Source organism: Lithobates pipiens, unplaced genomic scaffold (genome assembly GCF_037356315.1).
Source record: "Lithobates pipiens isolate NorthernLeopardFrog02 unplaced genomic scaffold, aLitPip1_a1.2 Scaffold_16, whole genome shotgun sequence".
NCBI lineage: Eukaryota > Metazoa > Chordata > Amphibia > Anura > Ranidae > Lithobates > Lithobates pipiens.
In genome coordinates, this window is record NW_027507748.1 from 103,448,138 (window position 1) to 103,472,155 (window position 24,018).

Here is a 24,018-nt window from a genome sequence, read left to right on the forward strand (position 1 = left end):
GGACCTCCTCCCTAGTGATGCATCCTAGAATTATATTCACTTTTCCCACTGCCTGGTCACACCATTTGCTCATTTTGCAATTATCTGAAATAAGTACCCCCAAATCTTTTTCCCCTGTAGTTCTGACCAACCAGCATTGTACCCCCAATATTCTATCAAGGGGTTGTTTTTCCCTGGGTGCATTATTTTACATTTAGATACATTGAGCTGCAGTTTCCACTGCTTTAATCAATATTTCAGCAATGCCAAATCGTGTTCCATGTTACAGACAAGGACGGGAATATCAATGCTATTGCCCACCCTAAGGCCGCGTACACACGCGGGGACTGTTCGCTGAAACTGTCCGCTGAAACCAAGTTTCAGCGGACAGTCCGCTCGTGTGTGGGCTTTCAGCGGACAGTTTCAGCGAACAGTCCGCTGAACAAGGTTTTTCGGAAATTCCGAAAAACTGTCCGCTGAAACCTTGTTTCAGCGGACAGTCCCCGCGTGTGTAGGCTTGTTCGTCAAACAAAGTTGCGCGCATGCTCAGAAAGGATTTTCACGCCGAAAGTTATAATGCAGTGTATAGGACGTCGTATTTTTCGTCCCGTCGTACGTGCCGTTCACGTCATCGCGCACGGTTTCAGCAAACTGTTCGTCCGTCGTGTGTGGCCATGTCCGTCCATGCTAATTTTGAGCGGACTGTTTGCCGAAACTGTTTGACGGACAAAGTTGGGCGAACAGTCCCCGCGTGTGTACGCGGCCTAAGCCGGCCACAGATGGTTCAAAATTCAAACCATGTATGGGCAGATTGAAAGTGATTGATCGATTAACTTTGGTACAACCAGCCCTTTGGATTTTACATGCTATTATTAAATTATTATTATGATTTTCTTTCCTGCAATCCATGGTTGCAGCCCAAAAAAAAAAAAAAAAACGGTCCATAAAAGGTTCGGCCTAAGACCCCTATTACACTGGAGCGGTGCGGGCGTAAGCGGTAAAGCGGCACTAGTTTTAGCGGCTTTTCCGCTACTAGCGGGGAGCTTTTAAGCCTCGCTAGGGCTGAGGAAAAGGTTAGTAGTGACCATTTTGTGGCAGCGCTGCCCATTTATTTCAATGGCCAGGGGTGGTGGAGGAGTGTTGTATACACCACTTCCCCACCGCCCCAAAGATGCTGCTTTTTTTCCTGTCCTGCAATCGCACCGCCCCAGTGTGAAAGCATTATGTGGAACTACTGTAGATCAAATGCTTTGCTGAAATCAAGATATGCTACATCCACAGCACCACCCTGGTCCAAAAACGTTGATAAAGTAAAAAATATAAATCAGATTAGCCTGACAGGGTCAATGTTCCGTAAAGCCATGTTGCTTTGGGTCCAACAAATTACATGTTTTTAGGCGACCAACAACAGATGTTAAATTCATTCTGTATATGCCAGCGTCTACCTTGCTACCCTTCTTGTACATAAATATAATATTAGTTGTCTGCCAGTCATAGGGAACTTCTCCTATTAGAAGACATTGATTTAAAAGATATGTTAAAAGTCTATACTCAAAGTTTATACTCTTAAAACTCTGATGTGAATACCATCAGGAACCATTGCTTTATTAAGCTTAAAGCGGAGGTCCACCCTAAAGTGGACCGTCCGCTCATTGGAATCCTCCCCCCCCTCCGGCGCCACAATTGGCACCTTTCAGGGGGGAGGGGGGTGCAGATACCTGTACAGTACAGGTATCTGCACCCACTTCCGGCGTAGATTCTGCAGAAGGTACGCCCCTTTCCGCAGAATCTACACCCCTTTCCGAAAGCCCCCCGCTGCCTGCTGGGAAACACACGGATCCCAGAGACAGCGGGGACCATCCTTATTGCGCAGCACGACTCGCGCATGCGCAGTAGGGAACCGGGAAATGAAGCCGAAAGGCTCCACTTCCTGATTCCCATACCCAAGATGGCGGCGGCAGCACCCGAGAGACGATTGAGAGATCGGCTTTGGGTGCCAACATCGTGGGCGCGCTGGGCGGGTAAGTGTCATTATTTTAAAAGTCAGCAGCTGCAGTATTTGTAGCTGCTGGCTTTTAAAAAAAAAAAAAAACTGCGGATCTCCCGGCGGACTCCCGCTTTAACACCGAATACACACTACAGTTTTTTTTCTGCAACCCCGGTCGGGAGCCGCTGTACTAACCATGCGAGGTTAGTCCAGCGATCTCTCACACTTAGCTGTTATGTTCTAACAAAGGGACAGTCCCTCCGCCAGAACACTCCGATTAGCGTGCTCAGCCATTAGCTGAGAGCACTGATTGGGAGTCGGTCGGCTGCTGGTTCTCCAGCATGCACATTCCGCAGAACCGGCCGAACGTACCCATGGAAAGACCAACATACATATGGGAAGAATGTTGGCCGGTATTTTTTGTACTGGCAAATGTCTCCTGACATTCTACCCGTGTGTATGGGGCTTTAACCAAGCTAGTCCCTCTGCTACCTCTGTCTTTAGAAAACCTGAAAATTAACCTTCATCACAAAAAACGATATTTGTTTGCTCTGACGGGGCACTGAATAATTAGTGGAAGTTGGCAGAAAAGCAACAAAAGATCTCACAGCAGTGTTTCTAGGTCAGAGAGCAGTTATATCAAATGAAATCTTCTTTCTTTTCCTTGGTCACACACCAAGAATGGCCATAAAACTAGTTGGCTATTTGCTTAACAAATTTTTCTAAACAAGCCAAGCCAAAAAGCCTTTCTTATCACATCCGCTCCGCGTTCCTTGTTTGATAGCAGTAAGATTAGGTTTATACACACCTGGATGAAAAGTGCCGACTTTAGCTGTGAGAATCTTTTATATATCAGCAGCTGACCCAACTACTGAGTTGGCATATTAGTTTCTCATTGTCTTTTAGTGGGAGATAACATCTGAATTGATTTAACCTGCAATTAAATAATCATATTTCTACTGATTTGGCCAGATTTTGCAAATACCAGTATGTAATTAAAGGGTTAGTCTACCCAAATCCGATATTTTATTACATGGTAGATGCCAATGGATTGACGGACCATCAACTTCTTGACGTTGGTATCAAGTTCTATATACTGTACTAGACTTTTAAAGTCCCCCCATCCACACTGTTAAGCCAGGTACACTTGTGCCAAATGTCGGGAGACAACAGCCTGTTAAAAAAAAAAAAAACATCTGACATTCTCTTTGTGTATGTTGGTCTGTCCGACAGAAGCTGGCCGTTCGGACCACGGGTTACAACCACTTTAAAAAGTTATTAAAAATATAATCGCTACCTCTGCCCTAAACCCAAACCCTCTTTTGGAAGTTGACACAAAGTTAAAAAAGAAAGTCTATGTTTAAAGGAACATGTGAAAATGTTTTTTTTTTTGTTGAATTTATTATGAAGAATAGCAGTGAACTTCCTTTGTCTAGCCAATCCAATGCATTGAGTCCTAAAACTGAATATCTGCAGTATGAGATCAGGCTTAATACCTCTGACCAGGCGGTTCCCTTAGATCTGAAATGAGTTGCAGTGATGTCACTACTGTGCTGCTCACAGTTTTTCTTGCTGGAGAGGAGTCTGTACCTGAGGACCCACAGTACAAATATCTCCCTGCACTGTTTTATTCATTTTCACCAGTCCTCACAGGGGCATCTTTGACATGAGGAAGCAAATCCCTGCCACTGCTAAGATGGCTGCCCCCACACAGACTTTGGTTGCCACCTGTCCGGGATTTGTCCAGATAGTTCGGATTTTGAAACATGTGTCCGGTTTCAGACTGCCTGATACTCTTACACATTATTCAGACCGGACTATGGCTTTCCAGCAGGGTTTCTGGCTGCAGTTGTCTAAGCAGAGAGCATCTGTTACACTCTCTTTCACACTGCCCAAAGGCATCACTAACAGTCTCCCCCCTCCACCCCACGCACACACGGGAGAGGAGAGAGTGCTTGATCTACTCCTCTTCTTCCCACTCCTACCCCTCTATGACTGCCCACATACCAATCCCCGGGCTGTGCCTCAGACAAGGAAAGTGGGGGTGGGAGATTTGATGCCCAGCAGCCTCAGATACATCTGTATGAGAGGTGCTGACTGCCAAGGGGTGAGTGAGCTCACCATCCACCCTTGTCTGTGACTGAAGTCTCCCCCCTTCTCTCTTTTGCCTCTGAGTGAGTACACTAAGGTAAATCAGGGTTTTCAGAGCACTCCTTACAGTTCCCCTTTACACCAGAGGCATCAGTGTTCCCCCTTACATCAGAGTCCTCTCTGTACATCACAGTTCTCAGTGTTCCCCCTTAAAATAGGCTTCCTAGAGCAACTCTTATGTCAAAGTCCCCAAATTTCTCTCTTACATTAGAGTCTGCAGAGTCCCTCCTTACAGTGTCAGGGAACTCTGCGAGTTCATATGTAAAAGGGGAACTCTATGGATACAGATGTAAAGGACTATTGTGATTGAAAGTTATTTAACCACTTGCCGACCAGCCACCATTGTTATATGGCCGCAGGTCGGCTATCCTGTGCTAATCGCTGTATTTGTATGGCGGGTCATGCAGGTGCAGTTGCGGGCAGGCAACAAAGTGTTTTGTCCCACTGGGGTCCAGTTGAAGTCCAGTGTGACAAAACGCATTGGGTTTTGCTAGTCCAGCTCTTCACATTTGCGCTTGAAAAGTTTTTGAACCTGTGATCACATTTTTATTTGTAAACATCATTCAGATGTTGGTACTGTTCTTTTAATAAATCCATTTTTGACTTACACCATGCAAAGGTATTTTTTATTTTATGACCCCCATGTATGAATATCCATCGGATGGGACCGTTGCATGCTGTGTCAGGACATTTGGTGATCCATACTGGAGTTCCTGTTCCCAACTTCCAAGCCTGATTGACTTGCTGCCACTGGTAAGTGGGTCCACCGCTTCTGGTAAGAGCACCTACCCCTTACCCCAGGTGGAGGATGCACTATCCCGGGTGATCTGACATCCATTTTGTTTTATTGCTTGCCTTTGGTTCCAGACGTGGATTCTACATGTCAGCTCCCTTGGCGTGCATCAGGTGAGATGTCGGGGGCTCGTTCTAAGGTAAGTATTTCATAATGAGCTAGTATGACAGGTCATAATTCCCCCCACAGACACTACTGATGGGATATAATTCCTCTTACTGACACCACCAATAGAACACTATTCCACCCACTGACACTCAACAATGGGTCACTTTATTCCAACGATTGGGCACTATTCATTGGAACACTATTTCTTCTACTGTTACCAACAAACTGTTCCCTCCACTGAAACCAAGGACTGGCCTTGGAAAAAGAATAATGCCCTTGGTCATTTTTTACTCCTACTGACCATCAACCCTGGGGCATTTTCACTTCCATTTATCACTGAGCCACTGATGCCAGGACATTTTCTACTTCCACTGGCCATTCTGCACCCCCTTAAGAACAGTGGATTGACCCTTTACTCTGGGATCATGGGCTGTACCCATGTCCTTGGATGTTGGAGATTAAAAAAAAAAATGGCTTTTAATATAATTTCTACACAAATGACACCCAAATCTATCCCTCTAACCCTCACCTCACTTCATCAGTCTCCTCGCACATCACTAATTTACTAACAGACATATCAGCCTGGATGTCACACACCACTTCCTCAAACTAAATCTATCCAAAACCAAGTTCATAATATTTTCTCCCGCACGTGCCTCTTCCCCTGACTTCTTTGTCAAAATCATTGGCTCAACTATCAACTCATCCTCACATGCCAAGGTTCTATGTATAATCCTGGAATCTGCACTATCCTTTCGGTCTCACATCCAATCAGTGTCCAAACCTTGCTGCCTTAACCTCTGCAACATCTCCTAGCTATGCCCCTTCCTAACCAATGATGCCACAAAGCTTTTAATTCACCCCCTGGTTATCTTTCATCTCGGCTACTGCAACTCCCTCCTCACTGGCTTACCCTTCATAGGCTATCCTCCCTTCAGTCAGTCATGAATGCTACTGCCAGGCTCATCCACCTTACAAACCACAGTCTCTGCTACCCCTCTCTGCCAATCCCTCCACTGGCTTCCGCTCACCCAACCAATTACATTCAACTACTAGCTATGAGTAAGCACCAGTAGTCACAGTGTGAAACATGTTAGCTGTTGATTCCATCTCTTGCTGTATGGTTTTTAACCAATAAAGAAATTGTTGGAGTGCGGCCTCCGGATTGAATTGCTCTCTACATGCTACTTTGCATACTGAGCCAGCACCCATATCTGAGGAGGGGGACATTTTTGTGACCCAGACGCCTGGAGCAGGTTCCTTTATTCAACATCACTAACCTAGTCTCAAAATACCAACCAAATCGTTCTCTTCTACCCTTTAAATCTATCCAACTATCTACTACTCTTTCCACTTTCAGATGATCCCTGAAAACGCATCTCTTCAGAGAAGCCTATCCAGCCACCATCTAACAACTGTACATTTATTTTCTCCATCATCCCTTCCTTTTGTATCTCTTGACCCTCCCTCTTTGCTGGCAAGTTCTAATGAGCAGGGCTCTCTTGATCCCTGCTGTATTAAAATGTTTTTTAATTGTAGTGTCTCCCCTTATGTTGTAAAGCTCTGCATAAACTGTTGGCGCTATATAAATCCTATACAATAATAATATTTGAGGACCTCTTAAGTACAATTTTAAATTTAAAATTGGCAATATAGAAAACAAATGATTTTATTACCTCGTCCGTTACCCTTGCCGTCTTTTCTGGGCATCATGTCTTTGCCAAACATTGGCATCTGAGGAATGTCCTTTCCATAATGTGGCATGTGTGCCTTCTCCTTTCCCATGTGCCCAAGTGGTGTGCCATCTTTTCCTATTGGCATATGATGCATCTGTTGTCCGAGCGGCTGATACTGTGGTATCTGTGGAGGTAATGGCTTCATGCCATAGTAGGCACCTCCACTGCTGAAATTCAGGAGGCCCAACAAGATGACTGAAAGGAAAGGGATCTTCTGTACAGAACCTTGTGGTAGCGCCATTACCTAAAGAAGCAGAGCGATACAAGTGTGAAAAGATAAGAAAAATAAGGAGAAAAATAAGGCATGATTCTCTTGAGACTGCTGTTTAAAGTACAACTCCACCTTTGTGACAAATTTGATACGGTGAAATAGTAGTGAAATAGCAGGATTGAAGAAAATGGCAGCTGCACACAAAGTGATAATCCTGCAATCAACTTTATTGTTCACAGCACAGCCCACACTAACCCATCCCACACTTTTCACTTGAAGAGCTTAATTTTTATTGCTTTGCCATATATTTCTTTTAAGTGAAACATGTCAGAAGGAGGAGGAGTTTGTACAGGCTGTGCTGCAAACAATAGAACTGATTTCTGGCTTGTCACCTGGTGTGCGATGTCCATTTTTTGAACCCTGTGTGCATGTTGCTGGAACGAGCCAAAATAAGTATTGCTGCTAGTAAAATAATAGACTTTGCAAATAATTTTCATTATCTATCTATTTTTTTTTTTTTTTTTGTGTAGTGTATATATACTTTCAATTTAAATTTAAATGTTAAAAAAAAGGATCATTCCATGGGGCTATGCTATACTATCAAAGTACGGATACCTTCAAGAAAATAATTTTTATTCTGATTACAGTAAGTTAAGAATCTTCTCCCATATAATTTAAGATATATAGCTAATTTGAAGGAATTCTCAGACCAAAATCAAACATGATTGTTGTCACTTGACACCTAATTTAACTACGTAGAGACCCCCTCTAAACTGCCATGTTCTTACTAGGACCAGGAGGAGGAATTGCTTCATTGCCATGGGCAGGTAAAATTGAAATATTAAAGTGGAAGTAAACTCCCCTATCGTTTTCAGCCAAGGAAGCTGCCATCTTTGCCTCTGTTTAATCTTCAACTGCTATGGTGCTGCACATGTGATTCGTTATGACACCAGCCATTAGATGGTTTGATAGTGTGGCTAAGAGCACAGCCAATGTGCAGTTAGCATTCCCGGCATTCCTTTTTTTTTTAACTGTTTAAATCCATGGGTTTACTTCCACTTTAAATAATGCTCTATCATCACTGCTATATCTGAGAAGTCCGTATTTAATATGCCAAGTATCCCAAGCAGGACAAGGGACCTGCTGCCACTTGTAGACCTGAGTGAAGACCGGACTGCATCATTTTTATTACTTTAAAGAATCTTTTTTTAAAGAGGAAGAGAAACCTCTATTCCATATCCTGCAACGGCTAGACACATGAGCAAGTGCATAAGCACCTTTTGGGATCTCTGATGAAGGGGAAGGTCAGAGTTAAGATTGGCCAATTATTTCCTTCTTTGGAGATCATGTTATCAAATGCCTAGGCAATCATCGAGTAGAATGTGGTGGTTTATAAACAGGAAGAGGAAAGTGCAACATAGAAAAAAAAGGTATTACATGTGAAAGATGACCAGTCCTGCACTTCTAAAGCTCATCTACACAAGCCAATAAACTGGCAAGTTATGCTTTAGGTCTAGCAGCCACTATATGTTGTTCATGTGCACATCCAAGGAATTCTAGTTTTGTAGTAGAGAGACAAAAAACATTTTTGGAACATGAAGGCTGCTCTTAGCAGGGAGCTAGGGAAGGGCATAATTTACTCCCCTTAAAACAAGAGGAGGCTTTGTGTTACCCTAACTACAAAGAGTCTTGTGAGCCACCCAATACACTTTTAAATGTTCCACTAACAGTGATGTAGTGCAAGTGTCTGCTTGAATATACTGTATAAAGGTTGTGTGGAATGTTTAGGTATACACTCATATTACATAGCTTTTGTAAACCTAACGTTGATCATATACCTTACAATCTGAGTATACTCTGTGAAAGTTCCTTACCATAACTCTTTCTATTCAATTTACATCCAATCAGGCACTATATGGTTTTGGTCGATTTAAACATGATTGTATGCACAGACTGTAAAGTAGGACCATTAATATCATTAATATGTATTAATAATTTTTCTTCTTAATATACTGCTAATATAATACATTTTGAATTATTTTATTAACTGTTTGCTTTATTTAAAGTCCCACCCTCTCTGCCCTCCTTTCAAATTAGATCATCATTTAAAGTCCAAAAAACCCCAACCCTGTTTCTGTAACATGTATAGTCAGCTTTAAAGTGATATTAAACCCTCCTGGCTCCTCCTCCTTGACCAGTGCCCCCCCCAATAGCAAGCTGCTTGCTATGGGGGCACTGGTGCATGCTTGCTCCAGAGCCCTGCACATAGATCTGCGGCTCAGCCTCGCCCCTTGTTCTCTCCTCATTGGCTCAATGGCTATGATTGACAGCAGTGTCAGCCAAGGCCCCTGCTGTTGTCTCAGCCCATGAGGAGAGAGAGACCAGGGACAGCCGAGGCTCCCGTGCACATTGCTGGATCAAGAGGGAGCTCAAGTGAATATTAGGGCTCAGCCTTTCGCTTAAACCTTCAGGCTTTACAACCACTTTAAGGTGATTATACTTAATTTGTTAAAGAGAAAAACCAAGAATAAAGGAAATGATTTGGAAAAGTTCAGTGATGACTCTGTTACACTGCTGCCCAAGAAATAAATGTGCATGGTGTATGTATAGTATAAAGGTGAAGATAAATATGTGCTGACATCATGAAAAGTTCATAGCTCACATAACACCATAGTGCAGAAAGGAAATGTGTACAATTAAATATTGGCTGTTTCCACTCACACATTACAGGCTGCAAAACATAACTCAAGGCCTTTGATTTTTCTGCATTATAGCGGTCTGCCCTTAAAAAAAAAAAAAAAACACACTCCTTTTAGATTGATCTAAAAAGCTAGGAATGCTTCCGTGCTGACCCGATGATAGCTCCCTCCAAAATCCCTTTTCTAAGACAGCTGTAATGAAGGCTATGATTAATGAAAGTGACAAGTGGAATATTTTCCGGGAATGATTCTTACAAAAGCTGTGTCCAGGGAACACTACAGAACAGAAACTATGTGTAAGAATCACAAGTCTGCCATGTGTTCATGAGATTTCACTTCCACTCCCCAAACCTGAATGAGTTTTCATTGGAAGGAAAAAAAGATTTCTGCTTTTCTTTTACAAAGTGGGTTAAATATTATTACAAGTTAATGTTGCAAATCCTTCCTGGACTTAAATTCTGAGCCTAGATCATTAAGAACAACTTACCGAACGTGCTCTTATATTTAAAGTGGACCTGTCATCAGTATAAAAAAGATAATGCAGGGCAGTATTACATTGGCAGATTACAGATTTCCTCCCATTCCTCCCATTTAATACCAGCAAGTTTCTTCAGTACAAAATAAAAGTGGCAAAAATGTAGTGCATCTGAGATATTTTTCTGCTCACCAAGAGTTATCTGAGTTATTAGTCAACTTTTTTTGTCAACCCCACACCAATCTGGCCATTCTGCTCTTAACTATTAACCTATCAGTCCGCAGATAAACAAGCCACTGGGATGGGTTTTTTTTGTTGCAACTGTACGGACTGTGGTCTGTTCACACCAGGTGAGATGGAAATGTGTTGGGCAGCTATTCCAGCACAGTTGCACCACGAGGCAAGGCTGTGGCTGGTTAACACCACCATGTTGAGGTGGTGTGCAGGTGATCTGCACTGAAAAAAAGTATGGCGGGCCTTGCACCACACATCAACCAATAGAACAGAATGAAGGAAGTTCATTAAAAGAAAAGTGAACAGTGTGCTACAATTGGCACACCGGAACTGCAGTAGTTTCACTGCATTGCACCGCACGCCAGCTACTGCCATGTAATGCAGTGGCTGGTGTGAACATATCCTGAGGTATGAAAATCCATCCCAGAGGAGCAGCAATTACAGAAATACTCAAACCAACCCATCCGGCCCCAACAACAATACCACGGTCAACATCACATTGGGGTTGATTTACTAAAACTGAGTGCAACTGTGGATAGAAGCTAATCAGCTTCCAGGTTTCTTTGTCAAAGCTAAACCACCTCAATACAGGGCACTTTTTTTTTTACCCCCTTCCCAGGCCATTTTTCAGCTGTTGCACTTTGAAGGACAATTCTGTGGTCATGCAACGCTGTATCTAAATGAATTATTAATAATTTTATGCACATAAATAGAACTTTCTTTTGGTGGTATTTAATCACTGCTGGGTTTAAAATTTTTTACAAAAAAAAGAAAAAAACACAAGAAAAAACTTTTTTTTTTTCAACATTTCAATTTTTGGTCAGTAAATTTTTCTCTGAGGAAGCTTGGTTACAAGCGAAACATGTAAGCATTTAGATACATCACTACATTTGTGTGATGTGAACACTAGACATGTGCAATTCGTTTCGTATGGGATTAATCCTCTGCATTGTGTATAAAGGCTGTTTGACCCCGTCTTCTCTGATCCTCCCCTTCCCCAGTCCCCAACCTCTCCTGATAGAACAAAGTCTTGGAGTGATCTGCACATGCTCAGTTTGGTGTGTATTGCTAGAGAGTTGTTTCTTTCTTGGAAGAGAACATGTGATCAGCACAGTACAATCAGCACTGTCCAGATAGAGAGACAGGGGTCCTGCAGCTTCATAGAAAAATCAGGGGAGAATAAAAACTCCTCCTACAAGCTTTAACCAGGCACTGATAGAAGTCACAAGATTGCTCTAATTGTTGACGAGAAAGGGTATTTAGCAGTTTATATTTATTAAAACTATTGAATTTCCATGTTCTGTGTACTTTGGGAGACCAGAAATATTTAATGCAGGGCCCTGGGTTTAGTAACACTTTAATTGAACAAGCTGATGTTAGAATCTAACTGGCTACTATGTAGAACTGCGCCAAATTTTTCACTCTGCAGTTTTAGCAAATCAGCCCCAATGTTTCCCATTCCAGTGTGTAATGTGAAAAATATTGGAGCCCCTGACCCTTATCTCTACAGGTTTTTGCATTGCACTGTTGCCGCACGATTGTCCGATTATATAATCGTACGAATAAGCAGTGTACAGGTGTTCCTAATAAACTGTTCCATGAGTGCCTATGATCCTAGTAAAAACATTATATTGTAAGCTGATCTGGGGCAATGATGTACCTGATTCTATGTGCTCTGCAAAGTGTTCTCCAAAATTCTGGTATTATATGAATATATGAATGAAAGAAAACTTCAATTTTGCTGCCATATCACTATGAAAGAGGTCAGCTTATCTTTAACTTTTTAACTCATGGCTCAGGCCAAAGACTTAATATACTTTAGATATTTAGATTAAAACAAAACATTTATATATATTATATGTATATTTATATATATATATATATAAATATATATATATATATATATATATAAAAACATTTATATATATTATATGTATAATATGTATAAATATAATATAATATAATATATGTATAATATATACACACACACACACACACACACATATTTATAGTACTGTGGAAAAGTTTTAGTAGGCACGTGTAAAGAAATGCTGTAAAGTAAGCATGCTTTCAAAATATATATTTCAATTGTTTATTTTTGTCAATTTACAAAATGCAGAGTGAGCGAAAAGAAGAAAAATCTAAATCAAATCAGTATTTGGTGTGACCACTCTTTGGCTTCAAACCAGTATCAATTCTGATGTTGTGGGTGTAGGCTGTCTCAAGTTCTTTTTTTTTTTTCCCCATAAACATTTTATTGAACATATGCCAAAGGTACATAAAGGTACAATCACAGAGAATTCTGTTTACATACAAATATGACAATGGCTACTTGGGCAGCGCCCAAAACTCGCATAAACCAATAAGTAGAACAAAGTTGAATGCACGTACACTTTATCTGTATTCAGCTAAATCTCAGGTTAGCAAACACCTGAACAAGTCCTTCTGTCTCTTCATGTAATCCCAGACAAACTTGATGATGTTGAGATCAAGGCTCTGTGGGGACCAAACCACCACTTCCAAGACTCCTTGTTCTTTTTGCTGAAGATAGTTCTTAATGACATTGGCTGTATGTTTGGGTTCATTGTCCTACTGCAGAATAAATTTGGGGCCAATCGCACACCTCCTTGATGGTATGACATGACAGATGAGTATCTGCCTATATTTCTGAGCATTGAGGACACCATTGATCAGGTAACATTGAGGACTGAAGGCGCAGTGGTCGGCCAAAGAAACTTAATGCAGCAGATGAAAGACACATCATGCTTACTTCCCTTTGATAGCAGACAATATCCAGCAATGCCATCAGCAGAACTAGCAGAAACCAGTGGGACCCTGGTAAACTCATCTACTGTCTGCAGAAGTCAGGTCAGAAGTGGTCTTTATGGCAGAATTGCGCCCAAAAAGCCATACCTCTAACGTGGAAACAAGACTAAGTGACTCAACTATGCATGAAAACATAGGAACTGGGAGCAGAAAAATGGTAGCAGGCGCTCTGGATTGAGGAGTCAAAATTAAAATTATTTTACTATAGTAGGAGGCAGATTTGTTCACCGAAGGGCTGGAGAGCGGTACAATAATGAGTGTCTGCAAGCAATCATGAAGCATGGTGAAGGTTCATTGCATGTTTGGGGCTGCATTTCTGCAAATGGAGTTGAAGATTTGGTAAGGGTCAATGGTGTCCTCAATGCTGAGAAATACAAGTAGATATTGTTTTTGACGCCCATTGACCTCTCTGGAGGCCTATTGCTGAGACAACGGTGCGCTTCCTCATGCACTCCCTAAAATGTATGTGCTCTTATGCTGCGCACACACGATCAGATTGTCCGGCGGACCCGCCCGTCTGTGTGCTAGTACGCCGGACTTTTGAAATTAACGGACTTGCCCACACACGGAGAAAAGTCCGTTCATTTTGAACGTGACTCCAGGTAGATGGAACTAGTGAAAGAAGTCAATGTCGCCACCGCCATCTGCGAGATTGACACCTCGCGAGCCCCGTCACCTGGTATAGCTGAAGAAACGGCGAGGGGGTCCCCCCAAAGTCCATAGCAGACCCTTATATGAGCACGCAGCCCGGCAGGTCAGGAAAGGTGGTGGGGACGAGCTTTCTCCTTCGCCGCCGTCCGGGGGTCTTCTTCGGACTTCGGGGGTCTTGTCCCGCTCTTCGGTTCTTCTTGCCGGTCCTCCGCTTTCTTCTTTCAGCTCTTACTAGCATTGGCCCGGTCTACTATTGCTGTCACTGCCATCACCTTCTGGTTCTTCTCTTCTTCTTTCTTCTCTTCTTCTGATGTTGACACAACGCTCTCTCTGGCCGTAATGCTGGGGACGCGTTGTGCGGCACCTTATATAGGGACAAGGGGCGGGATCACTGGGTAATGTCACATGGTGACCTTATGTCACAGTCCCAGCATCCTCTGGAAGAGCGCCGTGTCAACATCGGAAGAAGAGAAGAAGAAGGAAGAAGAAGAAAGTGGAGGCCCGGCAAGAAGAACCTAAGAGTGGGACAAGACCCCCGAAGATCAGAGCAACACCCCCGAAGAGCAGGACAAGACCCCTGAAGTCGGAAGAAGACCCCCGGACGGCAGCGGCGAAGGAGAAAGCCGGGCTCCTCCGCAAGTAAAAGAGCTAGCAAAAGAGCACAAGATAGCAGAGGAGTCCGACGAGAAGACCCCCAAAGACAGAAGAAGAGAAGACCCCCGGAGCTGTCTAATAAAGTATTTTAAAAACCTGTGTTGTGTTTTTTTTATGTACACTTTTTTACCCAGGTAAATGGGTAGGGGTACAATGTACCCCATACTTATTCACATAGGGTAGGGGGCCGGAATCTGGAGGCCACTGTATTTAGGGGGGCACCCCAGCCCGCAGACCCCGACAACCAATAGCCAGGGTTGTCGGGAAGAGGCCCTTGTCCTCATCAACATGGGGACAAGGTGCTTTGGGGTGGGGGGGCCGCAGGGCCCCCCTTCCCCAAAGCACCCCCCATGTTGAGGGCACGCGGCCTGGTACGGCTCAGGAGGGGGGGGGGCGTTTGCTCGTCCCCACCCCCTTACCTGACCGGCCAGGCTGCGTGCTCGAATAAGGGTTTGCTATGGACTTTGGGGGACCCCCACGCCGTTTTATGCGGCGTAGGGCTTCCCCTTTAAATCCATACCAGGTGACGGGGCTAGCGAGGTGTCAATATCGCCGATGGAGGCGGCGACATTGACTTCCTTCGCTAGTTCCGTCTACCTGGAGCCACGTTCAAAATGAACAGACTTTTCTCTGTTTGTGGGCAAGTCCGGCAGACTCCTGCCATAGTCCGGTCGTGTGTGGGCAGGTCAGCTCGTTCAGAAAGTCCGACGGACCCCTGCTGCAAAGTCCGGCGGGTTGTCCGCCGGACTAAGTCCGCCGGATAGTCTGGTCATGTGTATGGCATTACTTGTGTTCTGGTCATGTCCTAGGCTGGCGCACTTTTGGAAAGAGGGCAGTCTAATTGTACAAAAATTCCCTGATTATCCTGTTCCTGGTGACTCAGCGGTTTTCCCTTTACCTGTTACAGATATGCCAGCCAAAGTTTACAAAATAGTCAGTTTTACATCATCTTTTGAATGTTGCCAAGTTCTGTATTTCTCTGCGGTGGAGAGATTCACAACCCCGTCCATTGGGCTGTGGCTACACAAAGTCGAGGAACTGAACCACATGAAAGACCTTCTGTCCAGGACATGGACGGGTGCTGGTGTAGGTTCCTTATGACATTTTACCCACCTCTCTTTTCTTTTCTTTCCCAGTCTTCCCTTCTTCTTTATCCTTCTTTCTCATTTTTCTGTTTGTTTAAGCTGTACTGTTCCTCTTCCTAGGCTACCTCCTATTACTTCTAGTCTGGCATATGAGTTAAAACGTTCACTAGTGTTCCACAGTGTCTGTTCACTATCGGAGGTACTGCTTGGCCGATTCCTCTTGCCCTTAATAATTACAGTGAGGACTTGGGGTTATCAGAGTCATTGTCTGTGTTCTTTGTCATGTATAGTAATGATTCGAAGAGTATTCCGATACTTTGGTATTTCTGTACTTACCTTGCTGCAATCTTTTTAACTGGAACCTTCTGTTCTATAAAATAACAATTTGAAAAAAAAGAAAAAACAAAAACAAAAACATACACACAGTCAATGCCATTAAGAGCTATCCTTGGCATAAAGAAGAACAAAGTATCCTGGAAGTGATGGTTTGGCCCCCACAGGGCTCTGATCTCAACATCATCAACTCTGGGATTACATGAAGAGACAGAAGAATTGAGGTAGCCTACATCTACAGAATATGTGTGGTTAGTTCTCCAAGTGCAAGTGTACCTAGAAGACGTGATGCTGTTTTAACGGCAAAGAGTTGTCACACCACATATTGATTTTATTTGGATTTCTCTGTTAATTTATTTTACATTTTGTTGATTAATTATTAACACTTCTATTTCTGAAATCATTCCTAATATACACACTTTTTTCACACTTGCCTAAAACCTTTGCACAGTATCATAAATCCTGTCCCAAAGTTTAACCCTTTCTTTTTAAAGCATATATACAGTCAAATCATATATTTATTTGCACACTTTTCAATTATGTCTAGCTTACTGCTATTTATCTGAACAATCTAGTCAATTGTAAACTTTGTGAAGATCTCCACACATTTATATCCTTGAATTCTCTGACACATATTCACTAGGTCTTGTGAATAAGCACCTTATCAGGCAGCAAGGTACCATGGAATATATAGTTCTTAGACACTGAAAGCAAACAGCAGAGGAGAAGCTGTAAGGATGTTGTGGAAAGAGGCAGCCAACAGACAGGCAGAACTCACAACGTGAAAGGAGATTTTTAAAGAAAGCTTATATCGGATTGTCAAAAATAACTATTGGTTGTATTGTTATTTGAATGCTGATGCTAAAAAATGAAAGTGTATGCCTGACCATGGATCTCCGTTAAGCACTGCAGGAAGGGTTAAATTCATGGCCAGGGTTCATGACACCTTATATAAATTAATATAATTAATTGAAAATTGTGTAATTAAAAGGTATCATTTTGATAAAAAAAAAAAATTGCCTTCTCTTCTTTTATATTTATTTTTGCTTACTGTGATGAAATACGCAAGAACTGAACAATATACAATGCAAGTTATTTAACTAACACTAGGTGGCAGCATTACCCTAGCAAAGTGATGTTAAAGAAAAAAATCAGTTTTAGGCTCTATGGAATAATTGACGGTCACATTCATCAAACATATTCACGATATTTTCCATCATTCACTTAATTTACAACCATCATTTTCTACCAATACATTCAGCCCTTTAAAATATTTCATCAATATCTGGATTTATTTTTATTTTAAATGTTGGTTTCTGTAATTATCACTGTATTTATGTAGCTGTAAATGTAACGCTCCTCATTCAGATTCACCCATTAAAGCAGAACTCCAACCTACGCATTTTTCCAGATTTGGCTAGAGCAGGGAAGAATTAGGGTATCTGGCAGTGGTACATAGAAACATCTGTCAAGTTTTTACAGTTTTTTTTAACTCTGCCTTATTCTTTTCAAGATGAATACTTGGTTGGAGGTTCACTTTGTGAAAATATTTCACCTTTCAGGTTTGAAATAGTTTACACCTGGAAACACAGACTTCTGGAAATGCAAAGAATGGGCTCATTTCCTTCCACACACAAAGCAATGCATGTTACCTGATCAGCTAATGGCCGGGCCCAATTATTGTAATATGGAAGTGGGGAGCCTGTTAAACCCCATGCAAATACTGGTAATCGGAAAGGTGGTATTTGTATAGAATATCTTAAGAGTAAGTATATTCTGAGGATTCTTAACATATCTTCTATTCAGCACCATCTACAGTGGCGGCTGGTGGTCAAAAAGGGGGAAACAAGCTGAAAAAATAGTGCCCCCCTATCAATTGCAGCCTCACGATGCCCATCATATGCAGCCACTTGTGCCCCATCATATGCAGCCACTTGCACACCCCCCCTTGGGGCTTGCAGCTGGTACCTGCACCCCCGCGCGGGGCTCACAGCTCTAGACCCCCCCACCCCCACAGGAGGTCCGGCACTTACCTGAAGAGCATCCTCTGTGTCTCCACTCTCCTCCTCTCCTCCACACTTGGTGCCTGCTCCTCTCATGCTTCCTACGCTAGCCGAAACGCCACTAGGCATCCAATACGTTTGCCTGGTGCTTTGGCCAATCGGGAAACAGGTCTCCCCAACCTGTCTCTTGATTGGCAGGGAGGCACTGTAGTGTGAAGATAGCAAATAAATTTTTGGTATGGTCACAAAATTGGGTGGGATCAGGGAGCATTCTCTGCGCCCCGAGCCCACCCTTTTTTTAAGCAGATTAGAGGCTCTGGCTCTAATCACATGCTTAAAAAAAAAAACACCCCCGCCATAGGAATCCATTTGTCCGGCAATCCTGATAGGGGCCAGATGCATGGATAGGGAGGCGGTGGCAGGGAAAGGGAGGGCGGCACCCATGTGCCCTCAATGCACGGGCCGCCACCGACTATGTGTAGTTTTTATTTAAAGGGTTAATTCACCTTTAAAGGAAATCTGTAAAGGTGACCTAACACTGGGCCCACTTCCGACCCCTGTTCCCCTCTGTACTTTCCTCCCGCAAGCCACTCCACCAGTTCAGGAAATTGAAATCCCCACTGCTTTCTCTCCTCTCCATCCAAGCTCCCCTTGCAGTCAGTGCTCTCCTTTCGTCTTGTTCTTGCCCCAAAATGTGGGTGGTTCATCAACATCCTCAATGTGATGACAGCCAAAGGACAAGCAAAGCGGAGTGGAGCTGTGGGACTGGTCAACTGGAGAGGAAGAGACCTGCAGGAGTGAAGAATAAGCTAATTTGGCCTACTCCATGTCCTATAGGTGAACAAATGTTAGAGCCTTAAGTGATTGTAAAGACAGAAAGTTTTTTTTTTTTTTATCTTAATGCATTCTATGCATTAAGCTAAAAGCCTTCTGTGGTGTGCACCAGCCCCCCTCAGCCACCTTAATATTTACCTGAGCCCCATCTAGATCCAGCGATGTTATGGGAGTATCTCAGCTGCCCGGGACTTCCCTCCTCATTGGCTGAGACAACAGCAGGGCACCATTGGCTCCTGCTGTTGTCAAAGTCAGTCAGCCAATGAGGAGAGAAAGGGGGGCAGGGCTGGGATGCGGCTCCATGTCTGTATGGACACACAGAGCTGTGGCTTGGCTCCAGTGCACCCATAGCAAGCTGCTTGCTTTGGGGGCACTCAACTGGAGAGAAGGGCCAGGAGTGCCAACAAGGGACCCGAGAAGAGGAGGATCTGGGTTGCTCTGTGCATATCCACTGCACAGGACAGGTAAGTATGACATGTTTGTTATTTTTAACTAAAAAACATGAGACTTTAATATCACTTTAAGCTTGGTACATACTATATGTTTTTTTTCGTTCAACCCAGCGGTTGATTGCTATACTAACACAAGTGATGTTAGTAGAGCAATCTGCTCGCTGAGCTATTGTGTTCTGACAGGGGTTGCCAGTACTGATCGGATGCCAAATGGATGTTGGTTTTCCAGCATACTTGTTCGACAGGAGCTGGTTGTGAGACTTGTTTCTGTCGGACAGGGAGCTGAACCCATGGCCCAAAAGTCTGCCGGTTCCTGCCGAACTGACCTTTTTTGGATGTTTTTTGGCCCTTGTGTACTCCTATACAGTGGGTGGAGTCTAAAACTAGTGAAGGCGGATGCTTTTAGCTGACTGGAGTTCAGCTTTAGGCCTCTCACATCTCCTTAAATGCTCTGTTATGTGCAGTACAATCGTGAGTTGCAGTACAACCACAAAATACTAAATATTAAGTTATAATTGTGAATGGTTCAAATCAAAGAGTGAACTTAAAGCTTAGCAATCCATTTGTTGAAAGATGAAGTCTAATTGGGTGCTCTGGGTTACTACACTTTGCTTTAACCTGTGCTTAAAAAGGGTGATAGCTAATATAGAAACCACGGTTTTCTCCTTTGTGGCTGCACCGCAAGCTACATAGACATCTCAAATGTTGACCACACGTACATGTTCAACAAAACATGCTTAATACCAGAACAACGTATATCAATTACACCAATAGTGCTTCAGAAAATTCACAACCTATAAATAATTTTCATTAAACAAAAATTTTAGACTGTAATCTAACATAGGTTATTGATTACCTTTTTTTCTTTAGAAACTTTCAGTGGTTTTGGTTAGGTAGCCGGAAGAGGCCAGACAAGGCTGTCTTTGGTGTAACACAATGAGGATATTTGCAGTAACAGAAATTTACTGACGGATGAAGAGAGGAACCGGGAATATGTGACTTGTATCAGCTAGCTGCCATTTCTCTCACATGTCTGCTGTTTGTGTGCTATAAAATACTATTCAGACAAAAATGTCACACATGCACAACCTTATATGCCCTCTCTTAAGCCCCATACACACTATCAGATTTTCTGCTGATTTTTTCCTTCAGATTTACCAAAACCATGTAGTAGAAGGGCCTGCCCGATTGCATACAAACTTAACCTCCTAAGGTTTGACCTCATATTATATGGTTTTGGTAAATCTGAAGGAAAAAAACAGCAGAAAATCTGATAGTGTGTATGGGGCTTTAGAGGAATAGATAGATACGTAGCTAGCTAGATAGACAGCTACTCTAGACCAGCGTTTTTAAACCAGGGTGCCTTCTAGATTCTTCAGGGGTGCCTTGACAAAATGCCTAAACATTGCCCAAAACTGTATACAAGCCAGCAAGTGGATGAAGCCTGCCTTCTAGTTACACAAAGCCAAAGGTTTTCAATATGCACCTTTACAATCTTCCAGCCACTAGCATTCTAACCACCAATAATGTCATCAGTTGATATGGAGGATATCAGGAGCCTGCACATCATCCTTGTTTGCCCCTTCTCCTGCCCCACTCCATCAGCACTGGAGGCACATTAGCTGAGTGAGGGAGAAGAGAAACATCAGAATACAAGTCAATAACAGTGTGCAAAGGTGTATTTTCTTTGGAAGCATAAACGCTGCTACGTGATGTAAAAGTTGAATTTTTCACATTTTAAATTTGGGTGCCTCAAGATTGTGCATCATTTTATAGGGTGCCTTGACTGAAAACAGGTTGAGAAACACTACTTTAACAGACAACTTTTTTTCTACCAAGATTTACAGGTTACCATAAGGATACCAAACTGCTGCCAAATTTACTTGGAGGACAGTGACAAATCAGTACTCAGGGTCAGTTATAACTGCAGCATTCCCGGTTGTTTCTTCAGGTGTCACAGCCTTAGTTGTGTGACCTGAGATGTCATTGCCAGAGTTGCAAGTGACACTTTTGATTTTGCTTAGCTAGACAGGTGTCTTCTCAGTGTTCTGCAATCACACTTTGCAGCAGGTTATGTCATCCTACTATGCCAACTAGAGTCCAGCAGAGGACACCTGCGTATTTTGTCTCCTGGCAGACAGACAGTGAGGCATAGGTGTAATATATATATTTTTTAAAATAGTAATGAAGTTGAAAAAGCTAATATGTCCATAAAATTCATATGACCATCACACTTCAGTTGTGTTAGAAGATATAAATGACTACAGAGGCAGCTGGATATGTGCCAGGAGACAGAGGAGACTCTCCATTAATTGTATCCCTAGATAAGGAAAGTTCTAAAACAACCACACTGCAATAAAAATGAAAGGGAGTAGTTATTATATTTTCATGAAACAATTGTTTTTTTCTTTTGACTTCAGAGTCCCTTATGGCTCTTCACCCTAAACATAACTGAAGCTGTGAACCCATTCCAAGGATTTTTCAGCACATCTTACTATGGCCACCATTCGTGCCAAATTCTGATTTAAGCAAATCATATTAGTCAGGTTCTGTTCCTAAAGATCAAATATGTAAGATTTGAAAAAATAAAATAAAAAATTCAACCTTCTCTAATTATGTTAGGCCTGGAATATGCAGTTCAGTTTTGGGCAACAGTTCACAAAAAAGGATATTGGGAGAACTGGAGAAAGTGCAAGTTATTCACATAATTAGGGGGGATATAATCAACATTTATAAGTACAAAAGTGGTCCATAAAGTGAACTTGGTATTAAGTTATGAACTTTAAGGTCATCACAGAGGACAAGGGGGCACTCTTTATGTCTAGAGGAAAAGAGATTTCACCAAATAAGGAAAGGCTTTTTTACAGTAAGAGCTGTGAAAATTTGGAATTTACTCCATCAAGGGGTGGTTCTGGCCAGCTCAGTAGATTGTTTTAAGAAAGGCCTGGATTCTTTCCTAGATACACATAATATAACTTTCATTCTTTTTTTTTTAAATAAAAGTCAATATTCAGTCACAATTGCTGCAACACAGTCCTGAGTGTTGTCCTGTGTATAAATATATCATTTCTTGTTGGTGAAGGGTTACAAGTTCTGTTAAAGTTTTATTTCTGAGTCCCTATTGGACAGGTACCTCCGCCTTTAAAAATGGGATGTTAGAGGAGAAAATTCCACCAATGTGGACACCTCTGTAGGGTTCCTACTGCTGTCTGTGAATGTGAACATTTTCCATTATTTCCTCTACAGAATAGAGTCCAAATCATCTGTGAGATACATGCAGTAAACATACTAAAAACACGGTTAATGGATCAATATTATTCCTATTAAGTCCAGCACTTTTGCATGTCTACAGGTGCTTCAAACCATGATAAATGGGACAGTGGATGACCAGGAACTTTTGTCCAGGGGGCCAATACAACCAAGTGGCCCTTCAATGATAGATACATTTCTACCTCCTAAGGCCACCACATCTTAGGGCTTTACATCTTGGGTTATGGGAGAGGGATCTGGGTAGGATGATTATGCTGACCCATACTGCCTCCATTCACTCCAACACATAAAAATGTGTGTTATAAGCTATTGTCAAGAGGGTACAGACTCTGATATATCCTTCAGTTGAGGCAGGATGATGGAGGAGTTGTAGTGAACGGGGTACATTTTTACACCTGTGGTGGGTGTGTGCTTATATTAGACCTTTCTGGCAAGGGGAGAGAGTTGATAACTTTATAATACATCCTACCAGATGATCCCCTTTGTAGTCCTGTTTTATGCCACTTTGAAGTTCAAGATACTATGGATACTGAGGAAAGGGCATATAACGTGCAGGACCATTAAAAACAATTCAAAAAGTCTTAGGCCACGTACACACGGGCGGATTGTCTGTCCAACTTAGTGTGTGGGCTTCAGCGGACTTTTTCAGCGGACAATCTGACGAACAAAGTCTTACGGAATTTCCGTAAGACAGTCCGTTCAAACTTGGTTTTGTCCGTCCAAACTTGGTTTCAGCGGACAGTCCGCTCGTGTGTAGGCAAGTTGGACGAACTAAGTATGGCGCATGCTCAGAAAGGATTTACACGGCCGAAGGTCGCATTGCAGTGTATAGGACGTCGTTTTTCTAGTCCCGTCGTACGTGCTGTAGACGTCATCGCGCACGCTTTCAGCGGACTGTCTGCTCATCGTGTGTGGTCAAGTCCGTTCATGCAAATTTTGAACGGACTGTCTTTCGGATTGTCTGACGAACTTAGTTGGCCAGACAATCCGCCCGTGTGTACGCGGCCTTAGCCCTTGTACACACGATCAGAGAATCCGTCGGAATGTGTCCTATCGGACCGTGTCATCAGATAATACGACTGTGTGTGGTATGCATCGGACTGATTCCGTCGGAATATCCGTTGGACCCAATTTTCCAACATGTTGGAAATATTTCCGACCAACTGGGCCGATCGGACATACTCCGATCATGTGTAGAGAATTTTGATCGGACCAAGTGCCACGCATGCTCAGATCAAATTCCTACATCAAAGCTATTGGCTACTAGCCTCAATGTAGTCCCATCGTAACGAAATTACGTCATCACGTTCTGAAAGATCGCATTTATCGCCAACTTTGTCCGACCGTGTGTATGCAACAGAATCCAACAGAATCTGACGGGCAAAATCCGACGGATTTGGTTGTGGAAATCTCCGATCGTGTGTACAGGGGCTTAGGCTGCTTGGATTTAAAACTGTCAAGAACATTTTACGTGGGTCTTAATATATTGCTAATTAAATGGGATGCTCATTTTGATATTTGGTACTAGCTCAAGGAT

General features: G+C 42.7%; 1 protein-coding gene across 2 annotated transcripts in view; it reads right to left on the reverse strand.

Annotated features, from left to right (window-relative positions):
* COL8A1 (collagen type VIII alpha 1 chain) overlaps window positions 1-24,018 on the reverse strand; it is a 143,800-nt gene that overhangs the window by 14,781 nt on the left and 105,001 nt on the right. For both annotated transcript variants that reach the window (XM_077480187.1, XM_077480186.1), the window contains exon 4: window positions 6,695-6,998. In XM_077480187.1, coding sequence (XP_077336313.1) covers window positions 6,695-6,995 — 301 coding nt within the window. In that variant the 5' untranslated portion in view covers window positions 6,996-6,998. The remainder of the gene's footprint in view (window positions 1-6,694; window positions 6,999-24,018) is intronic.